The sequence below is a fragment of the Liolophura sinensis genome, chromosome 7 (assembly GCF_032854445.1).
Source record: "Liolophura sinensis isolate JHLJ2023 chromosome 7, CUHK_Ljap_v2, whole genome shotgun sequence".
Classification (NCBI taxonomy): domain Eukaryota; kingdom Metazoa; phylum Mollusca; class Polyplacophora; order Chitonida; family Chitonidae; genus Liolophura; species Liolophura sinensis.
In genome coordinates this window covers 26,536,910-26,553,927 of record NC_088301.1, presented here as the reverse complement: position 1 = coordinate 26,553,927, position 17,018 = coordinate 26,536,910, and the positions used below count along the sequence as shown (strand labels likewise).

At 37.6% G+C, this 17,018-nt stretch overlaps 1 protein-coding gene across 1 annotated transcript in view; it reads left to right on the top strand.

The window, feature by feature from the left end:
* Positions 1–17,018, top strand: part of LOC135470339 (rapamycin-insensitive companion of mTOR-like) — a 42,485-nt gene that overhangs the window by 6,294 nt on the left and 19,173 nt on the right. Inside the window, exons 3-14 of the mRNA XM_064749212.1 lie at positions 2,840–2,999; positions 3,354–3,485; positions 6,041–6,231; positions 7,097–7,269; positions 8,390–8,460; positions 8,994–9,061; positions 9,631–9,713; positions 10,996–11,083; positions 12,055–12,145; positions 14,782–14,848; positions 15,505–15,585; positions 16,681–16,781. Coding sequence (XP_064605282.1) covers positions 2,840–2,999; positions 3,354–3,485; positions 6,041–6,231; positions 7,097–7,269; positions 8,390–8,460; positions 8,994–9,061; positions 9,631–9,713; positions 10,996–11,083; positions 12,055–12,145; positions 14,782–14,848; positions 15,505–15,585; positions 16,681–16,781 — 1,306 coding nt within the window. The remainder of the gene's footprint in view (positions 1–2,839; positions 3,000–3,353; positions 3,486–6,040; positions 6,232–7,096; positions 7,270–8,389; positions 8,461–8,993; positions 9,062–9,630; positions 9,714–10,995; positions 11,084–12,054; positions 12,146–14,781; positions 14,849–15,504; positions 15,586–16,680; positions 16,782–17,018) is intronic.

The window sequence follows — 17,018 nt, the reverse complement described above, 5'->3', positions numbered from 1 at the left end:
CAAGGTGTTTATTCAAGCATTTTCTGAAGGCATTATTCTGTGTACACTGATAAAATTATACTTCTTGGGAAGCCCTGAAATTGGCCAACCCAACCAGTGGAGTTTTGACTGAAAAAATCAGATAGAAAAATGTGCATAAATTGCACTGAAAGTTGCTCTTTTATATGCGAAAAGGTTGGGGATTTAGGGTAATCATCTGTTTAAATATGCAGTTAAACAGTTTATGAAGCATCCTTTGGTTGAACACTGAACATCAGTTAGCTATTTTTCAAATAATTTTCAATTTTAAATGTATACAAACATGTACATGTATAGAATAGCAAGCACACCTAATGGTGTTCTGTAACCCAAGTTTTATTTACTGTACTCAGTAACTTTGCTTAGTTATAATTGATTGTGGCGCTGGTGAAAAGGTGTTCTTGCTGCATTGTGAGTCAGGGTTTGATCTTCAAACATATATGGCCATTTCTTGAGAAGACCCTGGTGAAATTTTCAATCCCCATTTTAGATATTTCTCCTGGGTAAAAGCCATAAAAGCTCTTGAAGTAAGGAGAGATTAAGTGCAAATACCTTTATATTCCTTTCATATCACACCTTCATGACCTGAAAGTGGGGTATCTATAAATTTAGGTTTGTCTGCTGGCGTACAAGAAAACCTTCATTACATGCAGCTCATGAGGTATTGTTAGAGAGGGGTGATTCAGGTAAAGTGGTGGCATGTTGTCTGTACCTAGTTTAAATATCTATGTCAATCCAGGCTTTGAATAAGTTTAACCTGAGTTGTTAAGAATATGTGTTGAAGGACTTTGATAGGGTTTACAGGCTAATCTTGATTTGGTGATAGACAAGGTTTAGCTTTCTGCTATTTTTTTTACATGACGTCAAGATTTTATACTGAAGTAGTTCATGGAATAGCCACAGTAAGGAGTTGCTTGGATTCTCACACCACCTGTTTAATCATCAGTTAATATATAAATGCCGATTTAATCTCTGTCAGTTTTGTAGTAATTCTTTTCATTGAGGCTGAGAAAGCATGATACTTAGTCTTCAAGCACTGAAGCTGAAACTGTGAATTTAAATTATCAAGCACATTTGTATGTATCATCAGCAAGTTAATTTTCATTAGTTTTAAGAGTACACTGGCCATTGCAAATGAGAAGGACAGGAAATCATTTTTAATCAAGTTGACTTTATGGCGAGTTTAGCATACATAAATTCCGCCATTTGAGACAAATTACTCTTTGTATACTTGTTATGTCATTTGAAAATTGCAATTGAATGCATCAGTTTTGCAATCATAGATGCTTTTTTTTTTTTAAAGTTAAACTTTTTTTTAAGTTAAATTTTTATGGCACCTGTTGTTTTTATAATGGTACACTTGCACATGTACAAAGATATTAGGCTGTCAGAATTTTATAATGGTACACTTGCACATGTACAAAGATATTAGGCTGTCAGAATTTTATAATGGTACACTTGCACATGTACAAAGATATTAGGCTGTCAGAATTTTATAATGGTACACTTGCACATGTACAAAGATATTAGGCTGTCTGAATTTTATAATGGTACACTTGCACATGTACAAAGGTATTATGCTGTCTGAATTTTATAATGGTACACTTGCACATGTACAAAGGTATTATGCTGTCTGAATTTTATAATGGTACACTTGCACATGTACAAAGGTATTAGGCTATCTGAATTGTATAATGGTACACTTGCTCATGTACAAAGGTATTAGGCTATCTGAATTTTATAATGGTACACTTGCACATGTACAAAGGTATTATGCTGTCTGAATTTTATAATGGTACACTTGCTCATGTACAAAGGTATTAGGCTATCTGAATTTTATAATGGTACACTTACACATGTACAAAGGTATTAGGCTATCTGAATTTTATAATGGTACACTTGCTCATGTACAAAGGTATTAGGCTATCTGAATTTTATAATGGTACACTTGCACATGTACAAAGGTATTATGCTGTCGGAATTTCAGAGGAGACATTGTACAAACTTGTACGTACATTTACATATGGCCTATCATGATGTACCATGTCCATGGCTCTTGTAAACGTATCAATTATTTTTTATCTTGCCTGATTTCAAATTAGAGCCTATCATTATGGCTGATAGAGTTGGGTAATTAGCAGGCTTATCTACTCCTGGATAGGACACGCCTTGTTAGTTGCTGTTATAGATTGAATTAATCTCAGTTAACTTAAGCAGATTTCCCTGATGAATGAGTAATTGTATGTACTGTGTGCGTGTTTATCTGACTGTTGTTAATGTGATCAATTAATTTTTGTTAAGAATGGAGTTTTCTGCTAATTTTAGGACTAATGGGTTTTTATGCAGGATTTATTTATTTTTTTGTTTATTTATTTATTTGATTGGTGTTTTATGCTGTACTCGAGAATATTTCACTTATATGGTGGCGGCCAGCATTATGGTGGGAGGAAATGGGACAGAACCTGGGGGAAACCCATGATCAGCCCCAGGTTGCTGCCTCACCCTTTATGCATGAAGTATGGAACATACATGTACAGTATTGAATACACATGTTACCTATGTTATAGGTTCTGCTTATAATAGAAATAGGGCTAAAGCTATGCATTAGGTTTTAACACCTGTAATCTATTTTTATAACTACTTATGCCAGTTATTTTTTTTTTTTTTTTGAAAGTTTAAATAAATTTCTTATAGTAATATTATAATGTAGAAGAAAAAAAAGGCAATAAAAAATTAAAAATAAAATAATTTAAAAACATATTATTTGGTGACAGATGAAAGTGTTAAAAACCTGACCTTTGGCCTTGTATTTGTGTTATAGAGCCCAAAGAGAATATCCGTGAAATACTTCTTCACATTGTTCGTCAACATGGCATATCCAAGAGCAAGAAACTGGCCTACCTTAATGCATTTGTCAAATACTTATACAAAGTTGGGGGTGATAAAGAGCTTCCATACTCCAAAGAGGACATTTTCTGCTGGTAAGTTCTTAATTTATATTTTTTAACTTCTCAAATGTTTATACCCATAAATTTGTGTGCATGCTCTGAATGTATTCTATGAAAGATATTTACCAGTAAAGATTGATAAAAGGTACTTACGGGCACTTTGAAATATTTGTATGATATAAAGTATTTTAAAGCCTGAAACTCTATTCTGTTCTGATATTTAAATAGATGTTTAATAGGCAAAGCGATGCCTAAAAAATGTTATGTTTAATCATTGTGTTTAAAATTAAGGTTAAAGTGTATACTTAAATTAGAATTACAGATACATGTACACGTAGACTTTTCCAATAAATACATCCTATAATCTGCTTGCTTCACTGTGCACAGTTTACGGATAGGTCTATTACATGAGGCTAAAGAAGTGAGAGCAGCGACCCTGAGGACTATACGTTACCTGTTATCTGACCAGGAGAGCTTGGATTACCTGTTCACTCTGCACATTGATTACCTTATAGCCAGGTATGTTGTCAGGAGACTGAGTACACAGGTACAAGAGAGTTCGGAATACCTGTTCACTCTGCACATTGATTACCTTATCAGGTGACTGAGTACACAGGTACAGGAGAATCTGGATTGCTTGTTCAATCTGCACATAGATTTCCTTATAGCGAGGTGACCAAGTACACAGGTACAGGAGAGCCTGAATTACTTGTTCACTCTGCACGTCGATTACCTTAGAGCCATGTGACTGAGTAAACGGGCACAGGAGAGCTTGGATTACCTGTTTACTCTGCACATTGATTACCTTATAGCCAGGTATGTCGTCAGGAGACTGAGTACACAGGTACAAGAGAGTCTGAAATACCTGTTCACTCTGCTCATTGATTACGTTTTTAGGTGACTGAGTAAACGGGTATAGAAGATCTTGGAGAGCTTGGATTACCTGTTCACTTTGCACGGTGTTTACCTTATAGCCAGGTGACTGAGTAAATGGGTACATAAGAGCTTGGATTACCTGTACACTCTGCATGTTGATTACCTTATAGTCAGGTGACTGAGTAAACAGGTACAGGAGAGCTTGGATTACCTGTGCACTCTGCACATTGATAACCTTATAGCCATGTGAATGAGTACACAGGTACAGGAGAGTCTGGATTACCTGTTTACTCTGCAGCTTGATTACCTTACAGACAGGTGACTAAGTAAATGGGTACAGGAGAGCTTGGATTGCCTGTTCACTCTGCACATTGTACACTGAGCCAGTGACTGAGTACAGAGGTACAGGAGAGCCTGGATTACCCGTTCACTCTGCACATTGATTACCTTATAGCCAGGTGACTGAGTACAGAGGTACAGGAGAGCTTGGATTACCTGTACACTCTGCATGTTGATTACCTTACAGCCAGGTGACTGAGTAAACAGGTACAGGAGAGCTTGGATTACCTGCTCACTCTGCACATTGATTACCTTACAGCCAGGTGACTGAGTAAATGGGTACAGGAGAGCTTGGATTGCCTGTTCACTCTGCACATTGTACACTGAGCCAGTGACTGAATACAGAGGTACAGGAGAGCCTGGATTACCCGTTCACTCTGCACATTGATTACCTTATACCCAGGTGACTGAGTACAGAGGTACAGGAGAGCTTGGATTACCTGTACACTCTGCATGTTGATTACCTTATAGCCAGGTGACCGAGTAAACAGGTACAGGAGAGTCTGGATTACCTGTTTACTCTGCAGCTTGATTACCTTACAACCAGGTGACTGAGTAAATGGGTACAGGAGAGCTTGGATTGCCTGTTCACTCTGCACATTGTACACTGAGCCAGTGACTGAATACAGCGGTACAGGAGAGCCTGGATTACCCGTTCACTCTGCACATTGATTACCTTATAGCCAGGTGACTGAATACAGAGGTACAGGAGAGCTTGGATTACCTGTTCACTCTGCACATTGATTACCTTACAGCCAGGTGACTGAGTAAATGGGTACAGGAGAGCTTGGATTGCCTGTTCACTCTGCACATTGTACACTGAGCCAGTGACTGAATACAGAGGTACAGGAGAGCCTGGATTACCCGTTCACTCTGCACATTGATTACCTTATAGCCAGGTGACTGGGTACAGAGGTACAGGAGAGCTTGGATTACCTGTTCACTCTGCACATTGATTACCTTATAGCCAGGTGACTGAGTACACAGGCACAGGAGAGTCTGGATTACCTGTTCACACTGCCCATAGATTACTTTATAGCCAGGTGAATGAGTACACAGGTGCAGGAGAGTCTGGATTACTTGTTCACTCTGCACATAGATTTCCTTATAGGGAGGTGACCAAGTACACAGGTACAGGAGAGCCGGAATTACCTGTTCACTCTGCACATTGATTACCTTGTAGCCAGGTATGTCATCAGATGACTGATTACACAGATACAGGAGAGCCGGAATTACCTGTTCACTGTGTTCTTTGGTTATCTCATAGCCAGGTATGTCATCAGGTGACTGAGTACACAGGTACAGGAGAGCCGGGATTACCTGCTCACTGTGTTCTTTGGTTATCTCATAGCCAGGTATGTCATCAGGTGACTGAATACACAGGTACTGGAGAGTCTGGATTACCTGTTCACTCTGCACATTGATTACCTTATAACCTTCTTGTTTGGCGTCCCTGTTTTATGGATGTGGGAATTCAGGAGTCAATGATTTCCTTTATAACCAATTTGATTCTGCTTTCTGTGAGCCAAAAGAGAAATATAGTACTGTAATTCTTCAATCTTTTCGCATGTTGAAAATGTTTATTCAAGCTTGGTCTGAAGGCATTATTGATAATGTGTAGACTGATAAAATTAAACTTTGTGTGAATTTTGGCCAACCCAACAGATGTAGTTTTGTCTCCAGGTTCAAATTAAAAATGTGCATAAATTGCACTGAAAGTTGCTCTTTCATATGCGAAAAGGTTGAGCAATTAGGGTAGCATGTGGCTCCTAAAATACCTTAATTGCATTAAAGATTTGCATTAAATATCAATCAATCAGTCCAATAAATCGATGAATCACCTTGTTTGTCCCATGCAGAAGCCTAGATGTATGCCTGGACAATGAGGTGGAGAGGGTTCATGCCATCCGACTGATTCGTAAGATTAGCCAGCTGAACCCCCACAAACTCCCCCCATCTCTTATCTATCCATTGGTGGCCATAGGCAATGATGGAGCCCAGGAGAGGGACCGCATGACGAAGGTCTCCCTCGCCTCAATATGTGAAATAGGTGCGTACTACATTTGACGCTACATTACACAGTTTAACAGAGTTTCCACTGGTCTTTAAAAATCTTTAAAAAATAGGACTTAAATTGTTTAAAAATAATATTTATAACCTTCATTTTACTTGAAAGACAGTAGTTTTGGGAAAAAAAGAGCTAATTGATGTTTCTTTGTCAGACATCTTGACTTGTTTGTCAAACCTATTTATAAACCACTCAAGTAAAATAAAATTGACACAACAAAAATGTAAACCTAGATCTGAACCCTTGAAAGTACTGGAAAACTGATGTAATTGTGTCCTTGAAAGTACTGGAAAACAAATGTAATTGTGTCGTTGAAAGTCCTTGACAAACATTTTAGTAAAGGTGCGAACCCTCAATAAGAATTAGTTTAGATCTATCTTCTCTGATGAATTTCTTTTTAACCAGGGTAGGATATTTTCTTGAGCAGTTAAGTGTGCAAGAGATAAAAATTAATGAATTTTCTGTAGCTGTGCTAAATACCTAGGTGTAAAATGATTGTTCTTTCCTGGGTCAATTAATAGTTCTTTTCCTGTGTCGATTCTTCTTTCGTGGGTCAATTGATTGTTCCTTCCTGGGTCAATTGATTGTTCTCTCCTGGGTCAATTGATTGTTCCTTCCTGGTTCAATTGATTGTTTTTTCCTGGTTCAATTGATTGTTCCTTCCTACATGTAGCGTTACTGCACATCTTCCTTCCTAGCTTAACTGTTTGTGTATATATGCATTCCTGATTCAGTTGGTCCTGTTTCTACCGCTCTCAGGTGATTCTGTTCCTTCCTGGCTCAATTGATTATATACATGTACATTGCTGACTGTTCCGTTCTTGCTCCATTGACTTCCTTGTTGTAGCATTCCACAATGCATCTGTGATATCACACTGTGGGGGTGTGAGTGCAATTCTCCACAATATCATAGACTGTCAGCTCTACCCCAGGGTCAACGAGTCGCTCGTGGCAACCATACTCTACCTGTTGAACCACCCACGCACACGGCATTTTATCAAGATAAATATCGATCTGGAGGTTTGTCCTTTTATTTTTTTATTTTCTCTAACTTTTTCGGCATTTCTCTTATCAGAGCTATTAACTCCCCATAATTTTTGTCTCAGCACTTCAGAGCAAAAGCCCTGTGAAATCAAGTCACATCGCTTTAAAATGACGCTTTTTGTAATATTAATTTAATAATTTAAAATAGGATGTGTATTTCGATCGTGGCCAAACGAGATGGCATTGTCTGTTACACACACTGCCATGATGGGCGCAGATGTATCTTGAGGTTCTGAAACTCCTCAAGTGCTTATTGGCACCAATGTCCCACAAACTGTGACCCACAAGCTGGGTAATCTACAAGTAACCTGTCCAAGACTGGGCGTTATCCCCCACCTGTACAGCAGGTGTGGGAAAGTTCATCAGTAACGTTCCAAAGGTTGGTAGTTTATTCTGGACACAGTGGTTTCCTCCACCCATAAAACTGATCACCAGCATGTATGTTTAAGTCAAAATTTATTGAGTTTGGCATTCATCAGGAAGCAAATAAATAAATGCAAACTAAATGAATCTTGGTATGTTCGTCTCTCTCCATATGCAACAATCGAGAGCCCTGCCCAGCACTCATGTGTACCAAATAACATGAGAAGGAAACATTAACGGCTTGTTTCAGCTATACACCTCATGCCAGTTCAAGGGCCACAATTGCAATACACAGTATGAAGTTGTTTAAGTAAAATGCCAAAAAATCAAATACACTCAGTATGCTTTGGCTAGGCCCATTTCCACTTAAAAATTAGACTCTGCGCTCTCATTCCATGTTAACTGTTCCAAGTCCTTGTTAACTGTATGTACTTTTAACTTTTTCACAACATTTGAGGCGTTGCTAATTGCTAGACACCTAAAATATTTGCTGCGATGTATTACAGTTGTAATAAAGTAATAGTACACTGCACTCCCCAAATTGTTAAGGCCTTTGAATACTTTTAGATGGTCCCCTAAAGGTGTGAAAATGAGAAAATATCAATCAAATCTCCAAAAGTCCTAGTAGAAATGGTCACTAGGAGAAAGACATAGCCAGCACTCCTTGCCGGAAGATTAGTGGGTCGTTACTCAGATCTTGTAACTGATCATTTATTCTTTTATTGCCCGGCAGCAATTGGTGGCCCCTTTCACAGACTGTCATTATAAACACAGTGGTGCTGATACTGGGGAAAAATCATTAAGGTAAGTCTGTCATTAGTGAAAGGCAAAGTGCACTCAAAAGTGGGTATTCATCGTGTGATTACCCAGTGTTTGAAATTAAGGTTGCCACATGTATATCCAACTTTTAGCAAGAGCACCCAAAAATATTTACTTTTGCAGCCAGTTTGTAAACTAGGTCCAATTTTTGGACGAATTTAACCATTGTAACTGAATCTGGAAGGCTGTTATATGTACATGTATGTACTTATATTCAGTGTTTTCATATATTTGAATACTGAGGTGGGCTTTATGGACGATATAAACCGTTATATTTTAGACCAGTCAAGTTTCTCTAGTATTTAATCTTTTGTACAAGAGCTCGGGTTACCTGAATATGTGGTCCAAACTCATTTGATTTTCCCAGAGAATTTCAGCCCATGTCACATATTTAACCTTTCAAAATTTGCCCATGTTTGTCTCAATTGTGTGTTTGTCGTATTTTTGTGATTGGAAATATTATTTTTGCAAATTTTTGATTTGTAAATTTGTAATAATTTAATGTTGTTCTGTTATAGTGATGATAAAGAATCCAGATTTGCAGCCAGTAAAATGGCCATTGTTACTGTGATGAAATCATGGCCAGGTAAGAAAAGTTGCCTTTGTCTCTGTTCTTATAATAATTTTGTTTAAAATTGTTAAGTTCAATCTTTTCATGTGGCGGTTTTGTCGGCGTGTTACTGGAATTGAGGTTTGGGAATGGAACTAAGTGAAAACCATGGTGTCTATTGCCTCCAGGTTCCACTTTCACAAATCTTCCGAAATCAGTTTGTGTTTGCTTTCCACGAATTGCAATGGCAAATTTAATTGAATTTTAATCTTTTTACTACGGCAATAATTTATTCTTGATGGTTTTTCCCAACGTAATAGCTTCACTCAATATATAAATTTCAAGACAGAGGAATGTCCTCAGAATGTGCTTAAATTATCACCAGGTAACCTTATTACATTCTAAACCCAGACAACTTAGATTCAAGTGAATTTTGAAAATAAAAAGAACATGTAGTTGCTCATCGCAGCTAAAAAATAAAAGGTTCACGTATGCAAGATTATAAATATGAACATGTATCAGAGAAAAGTGAAGCTTAAAGTCAGTATGTGAAATGTGTATTCATAAATGTGTGTTAACAGTATCGTGTTGTTGATGTTGCACAGGTATGATACGGCTATGTCGACCCGACGGCTCTGGGCTGCAATCTCTAGTGGGCATTCTCTATTTACCTAATGCAGAAATAAGGGTGAGTTGTTATACAGACAAATTCTCTTGATGTCCACTCTGTTAATGCTGCCAGTTTGAACGTAAATTTGACTGTTATGATGTTGTGAGGGGAGGGCAAAGGCATATATTGTTCTTAAAATCAGTGAAAGTCTTTGAGTTTTGTTGAAAGATTTTCAAGCCCTTAAGTCTTTTACAGTAGTTTTTTTCCGCAGTCACTGTTAAACTGTGATATACCATTACATTCAATGGACTGATAAATAAGCTACCAAAAGAGCAGTAATGTCTGCATGAACCTTGATTTAGGTGAACCTTCATGTATGTGAACTTTGGTTTAGGTGAGCCTTCATGTATGTGAACCTTCATTTAGGTGAACTTTGATTTAGGTGAACCTTCATGTATGTGAACTTTGATTTAGGTGAACCTTCATTTATGTGAACTTTGATTTAGGTGAACCTTCATGTATGTGAACTTTGATTTAGGTGAACCTTCATGTAGGTGAACCTTGATGGAGGTGAACATTCATGTATGTGAACCTTTATGTAAGGGAACCTTCATGTAGGTGAACCTTCATGTAGGTGAACCTTTATGTAGGTGAACCTTGATGGAGGTAAACCTTTATGTAGGCGAACCTTCATGTATGTGAACCTTTTTGTAAGTGAACCTTCATGTAGGTGGACCTTGATGGAGGTGAACCTTCATGTATGTGAACCTTTATGTAGGTGAACCTTCATGTAGGTGAACCTTGATGGAGGTGAATCTTCATGTATGTGAACCTTTATGTAGGTGAATTTTCATATTTGTGAACCTTAATGTAGGTGAACCTTGGTGTTGGTAGGCGAATCTTGATGTAGGTGAACCTTGATGTATGTGAACCTTGCTGTAGGCGAACCTTCATGTATATGAACCTTCATGTAGGTGAAGCTTCATGTAGGTCTCACTCCCATGATCCATCTCAGAGCATCCCCTGATACTAAGTACTATCAAATCTAAATGTACACGTACATGTTAAGTAATTCTGAGCTTGTGACCTGAAGTGTGGCAAACTACAGTGTGTTGAGGTGATTATTGATTGATTGTTCAAGTATCTATAAACAGATTGATGGATTAATGAAAACTAAGAATACAACTATCTTTTAATAGAGAAGAAAAGTGTATTGTTCAGAAGAAAGCATATGCGTGCATACATAACATACAAGATGTGTCCTTCAGGTTTTTATGGCTAAAAGCAAATATTTTTTTTATTCATTACTGCTGTATGTTATAATCAGTTTGCTTATTTGTCTTTGTTTATTTGTACTTAGAAAAACATAGTCGACATGCTGTTTGAGCTGTTCAGGATCCAGAGCTGTGAATGGACCAGTGATTTCTCAGTGGCATTGCTCAGTACAGGTGAGTGAAGAAAAAGAGTCAGGGTTACATTTGCCCCATTATCATAAAGCCTAAAGTCTTGGACTCAAGTCAGACTTAGTCTTTACTTGTGGTATTGTCCCTCAGCTTAGATTTTAAAGTGAACACCAATTTTCAATCTTGTGGTGAAGGACTAGGAGAGCTCGAAGTATTTAGGTAAAAATTCCTGAAGTCACAATTTTAGCACAGTAAACTATTTTAAAGTTGAGACTAGTCACAATTTTAGCACAGTAAACTATTTTAAAGTTAAGACTAAGTTTGACTCAAGTCTAAGACGACTCCGTGATCCTGGTACCTGATCAGTATTTATGCGCAAGGGGAAATAGTATAAGAGATGATGCGCAGAATTAAACTGGGATATCCTGTATTTTACTTCAACTTAATTTTGTTGAAATTTTGACATTTCTGACATATGGTTTTTGTATAGATAAACCTTGGACATCGGTGAAACAAAGGAAGCCCCTCCTTTTGTTTCAAGCTCTCAAATACATGTTCAAATATATATATATGTTTATATAATTTGCAAAACACATGCCTCCAGCCGTTCAAGTGATAAAAACCTGAGTATGTCATTAAAAGACAATCAATTAAATTCATTCAATCATTCTATTCTTGAGTAAGGCATAAAACAGTAAAGGGGTCTCCGTGGCTCAGTCGGTTAGCGCGCTAGCACAGTGTAATGACCCAGAAGCCTCTCACCAATGCGGTCGCTGTGAGTTCAAGACCAGCTCATGCTGCCTTCCTCTCCGGCTGTACGTGGGAAGGTCTGGCAGCAACCTGCGGATGGTCGTGGGTTTCCCCTGGGCTCTGCCCGGTTTCCACCCACCATAATGCTGGCCGCCGTGATATAAGTGAAATATTCTTGAGTACGGCGTAAAACACCAATCAAAAAATAAAAAATAAATAATGATGCATTTGTTTGTTCAGGTTATGTTTTTTGTCTCTCTTGCCAGACCCCTCCCAGATGAGAGATGCGTGGAGGTTGAGTGACGGCTTTGTGGCAGAGGAAGGGAGAATACTCTTGTCACATCAATGTCACACCAGGTTTGGCCTGTTTTCAGCTCTTTCATTAAGTATCTGTATGGTTATTAGGGACTAAACTTTTATAAAAGGTGATCCCGCTATGTAGACTGGTTCATTCTAAAAATCCCCAGGCACAATTACAAATTTATCAGTTAGCAGGTTGCTGACTGAAAGAGAAGATGCTTATTGGAATTTTCTTTGTATAATACACTTCAGTGGCTAGAATGAATAAATATACTGTTTGTAATCCAACCCAAGTGTGTAGTAAGTTAGTTTAAAAAGTCAACACGTTTAGAGCTTGAAGTTCTCTAAAATTTGGATATAGGAACAATATTATTATTTTATAAAATGCTGCAACATAGCTGGATGAAACGTTTAGTGTTTGATGGCTGCTTTAATATATACTGCATAGGAATTACAGGTATGTATATCATCCTTGACAAACGTTGCTTTTCTTTTTCCTTGAGAGCTACACAAATGCAATTGTATTACAGACCATGAATACACAAATGCAGCTGTGTTTCAAAACACGAGAGTACACAAATGCAGGTATATCACAAAAACCCATGAGTACACAAATACAGGTTTATCCCAATTTGCAGGAGTACACAAATACAGGTATATCACAGAATGCAGGAGTACACAAATACAGGTATATCACAAATTGTAGGAGTACACAAATACAGGTATATCACAAAAAGCAAGAGTACACAAATGCATGTATAATACAAAATGCAGGAGTACACAAATACAGGTATATCACAAAACGCAGAAGTACATAAATACAAGTATATCACAATTTGCAGCAGTGCACAAATACAGGTATATCACAAAACACAAAGAGAACATGAATACAGCTGTGTCTTAAAACACAGGAGTAAACCAATACAACTGTCTCATAGAACACATGAGTAAACCAATACAACTGTCTCATAGAACACATGAGTAAACCAATACAGCTGTATTTCAGGAGTAATGCAGGAGTGTACAAATATGACTCACAAAATCCACAAATACAACTGTATCACAAAACACAGAGCACAAGAATACAGCTGTATCACAAAATATAAGAATACACAAATACAGCTGTATCATGAAACACATGAATACACAAAAAGTTATATCACAAAACACAGAGTACACAAATACAGCTGTATTATAAAACATGAATACAGCTCAAAACGCAACAGTACGTAAATACAGTTGTATTACAAAGTACATAAATACAACTGTATTACAAAGTACATAAAGACAGAAGTATGGTGGCATCACAAAACACAAGTATACACAAATACAGGTATGTCGCAGAAAGCACAGTGGGTGCTGTGCTCAGTGTTTCTTATACCTGTGGTATGTAACATTTAACTGTTTGCCCATAGATAGTGAAGATACTGTGTGGTTTAGATTTAACTGGCAACATATTGCTCTACACAACTAGGTAAACTAGAAACTAGAAAAAACTAGAAAATGGATGATACCAAGCAGTCAGTATGTTTTATCAGTGGGTAGGACTTGGCTGAATTGTCTCTAAATCTTGCCCACAGGCCTTTTTATTTGTTGATATTTTATATTAGCTTATGTTTGGCAGAACATATGTTCCACAGTTTGGATAGCATCTGTATTTGTATGTTTTGTGTGTGCAGCAATAGTTGCGAAATTTTAAAAAATCGAATCAGTTGTTTTAGATCTGTCAATTCAGTACATAAAACTGTGCTATAAATTCTGGGTGTTTGTTTTTTGGCTTTAAGTAACAATTTTTAGAATACATTTATTAAATTGCTGTCCACAATCAGTTTGAAATATTTGTTCTACCTAATTAGAAATCCTTAGTAATATAGGATTAGATTGGAACATACAGACATGTTCATATGATTTCAAGCATAACCCAATGACAAGCAGACTACCGCTAAGTAAAGTAGACTTTGACAGAAGAGCCATTTCATTCTGCTGCGAAATAGGGTTTTCCTGATTTCTTAAATGTTTTTTTTTTAACAGTGAATGATATGATGATACGATATAGTGAATGAAATAAACAATAGAAATTATAAAGTCGATAACCACTGTCAAATGTACCTTTTCATATTGCTCAATTTATGTAGAATTTATGTTCTTTCAGGCCAGCTTGGACTATATGGACTGTAAATTTCGTCCATTACTAATTTTCCCATTTTTCCTGAGCTGTGTTGATTTTAGAAAGGCATTTTGAGGTTTGCTTGGAACATGGGATGATATTTTACTAGAAAATTGTAGAATTAAGTTTCAGCACCAAAAATAATGTTTTTTGAAAATGCACTTTTGTAGGCAAAATGTCAGGTCATTTGGGGTATGTACCGGGGATAGCAAGGGATACTCTTTTTCACTTAAACCCACTCTGAAAAAGTGTTTTTACTCCTTTATTTCTTTGCGACCCAGGAGTCTCTGACCAGTGCGGTCGCTGTGAGTTCAAGTCCAGCTCATGCTGGCTTCCTCTTCGGCCATACGTGGGAAGGTCTGCCAGCAACCTGCGTATGGTTGTGGGTTTTCCCCGGGCTCTGCACGGTTTCCTCCCACCATAATGCTGGCTGCCGTTGTATAAGTGAAATATTCTTGAGTACGGCGTAAAACACCAATCCAATAAATAAATAAATAAATAAATCTATAAATCTATTTCTTTGCAGACCAAACTTAGTGGAGAATCACCAGGCTCTGATCTTGTCAGCATGGATCAATGCAGGAATACTTGAAGTAAGGCTTTTTATTTATTCATTTTGAAATTATATTTCCATGTGAATACATTTTTAAAGAATTTTTTTTTTGATTGAAGACTACAGTTTGTAGGCTGTTTTTGAACAATATTTTCATAATCATGAAATAAAAACTGCATTCATACTATGCATTCTTTTTGCATGCACATGAAATTTTCATTGAAATTTTTCAGGGAGCTTCCATGAATAAATGACAACTAATACTTACATGGTTTCCGTCATCCTGTCACAGTGTTGATTATTTTTGATAATTTTTGTAATTTATACAATTATTTATTGTTATGTATCTAACTTAAGATATTGAATATTAATATCTTTGGCTCATGTGGAATATACCCATCTTTCATCATAATGGTTTTTAGTTCAAAATGGTATTATGGCTGAACAACAGGGACCAATTCCACATACCCAGTTCTAACTTGAAAGTGAAAATTGAAATATGATTCTAGAGATTATTTTTGGGCCCTGGAAATTTCGCCATGTCGTAAACGTTGATGTGTTAAAATATCTACTTTTAGTATCAAAAACAAGACATTGTGACAACATTTTATATTTTGACTTAATTATAAGTTGCTGTGTGGCGTTGCTGTTGTAATCACTGACCCCAATCATCCCTGACTCTCACTGGTGTTACAGGCTCTAGTGGAAGTGATCACCTCCTCTGACGGACCTCTGTTTGTCAGGACAGTCATTTTACTGGGGGAACTCGTCCATCTGGTAAGTTACATGTTCGAGCTCATCCGATGAGAAACCAGCAAATTCAGATTTGTAAAATATGCAACACTTATATATACACATGGATTGTACTTGATGCGAAGGGCCACAGAATTCATTTATTTATTTGGTTGGTGCTTTAGGCCATGCTCAAGAATATTTCACTTCTACGGCGACAGCCCACATTGTGGTCAGACAAAGCCAGAAAGGAAGCCGGACTTGAACTCCCAGCGACTACATTAGTCTGAGGCTTCCGAGATATTGTGCTGTGCTAGCACACTAGCAACCACTCAGCCATGGAGGCCTCTGGCCACAGATTGAATTTGCGCAAAAAGTATTATCAAAATCAGTCATTATATTAAGCACAGTTATCGCACAAAATCCAGCAGCCTATTAGAATCAGGGAAATAGAAAAAATTGTTGTAGCCTCAGTTATGATTGGCCATGTCATGATCCATGATGACTGGCCATGTCATGATCCATGATAACTGGTCATGTCATTATCCATGATGACTGGCCATATCATGATCCATGATGACTGGCCATAGCATGATCCATGATGACTGGCCATGTCATGATCCATGATGACTGGCCATATCATGCTTCATGATGACTGGCTATGTCATGATCCATGATGACTGACCATATCATGATGACTGGTCATATCATGATCCATGATGGCTAGCCATGTCATGATCCATGATGACTGGCCATGTCATGATGACTGACCATGTCATGATGACTGGCCATGTCATGATGACTGGCCATATCATGATGACTGGCCATATCATGATGACTGGCCATATCATGATCCATGATGACTGGCAATGTCATGATCCATGATGACTAGCCATGTCATGATCAATGATGTGTCTGGAGAACCAGAAAATTTATTGGCTTTTTGTCTCCATCACCAGAGCAAAAGCCTATTGAAAAGGAGGCACATCATTGTAGGATTTTAGTGTCACATGTATATATGAGTAATTAGGATCATTCTGTGACTTTCATACATCAACATTAAGCCTGATGACACAGTCTTTTAATTCACCCTGCCATGCAAGTAAATCTTTAGGGTCCCAAACTCCTATCTTGTTTCAGGCGAGCACGATACTACCCATGGACTGCAGCAACAATTGTCAGAGTCTTCCCACCCTGATGGCGCGAGCTTCATCCGTTGAGGCACCTCCACAGGTGCAACAGTAAGTCACTAGTTGTCTCCCCTTTCTCTGCAGCCTAAGGTTTTTGTACATACAGTTGTACTTCAACAGTACAACTGTTGGATTTGGTTTAATATGCTTAGGTCTCGAGATAAGTGAGGTTACTGTGATATATAAATGTTACATAAATGAGTGAAACAACAATTCTCTTAATCATGAGGTGATGGCATCTCTACGCAGTTAAACTGTTCACACTAGTTGTTTACCCCTTAGCCAGTA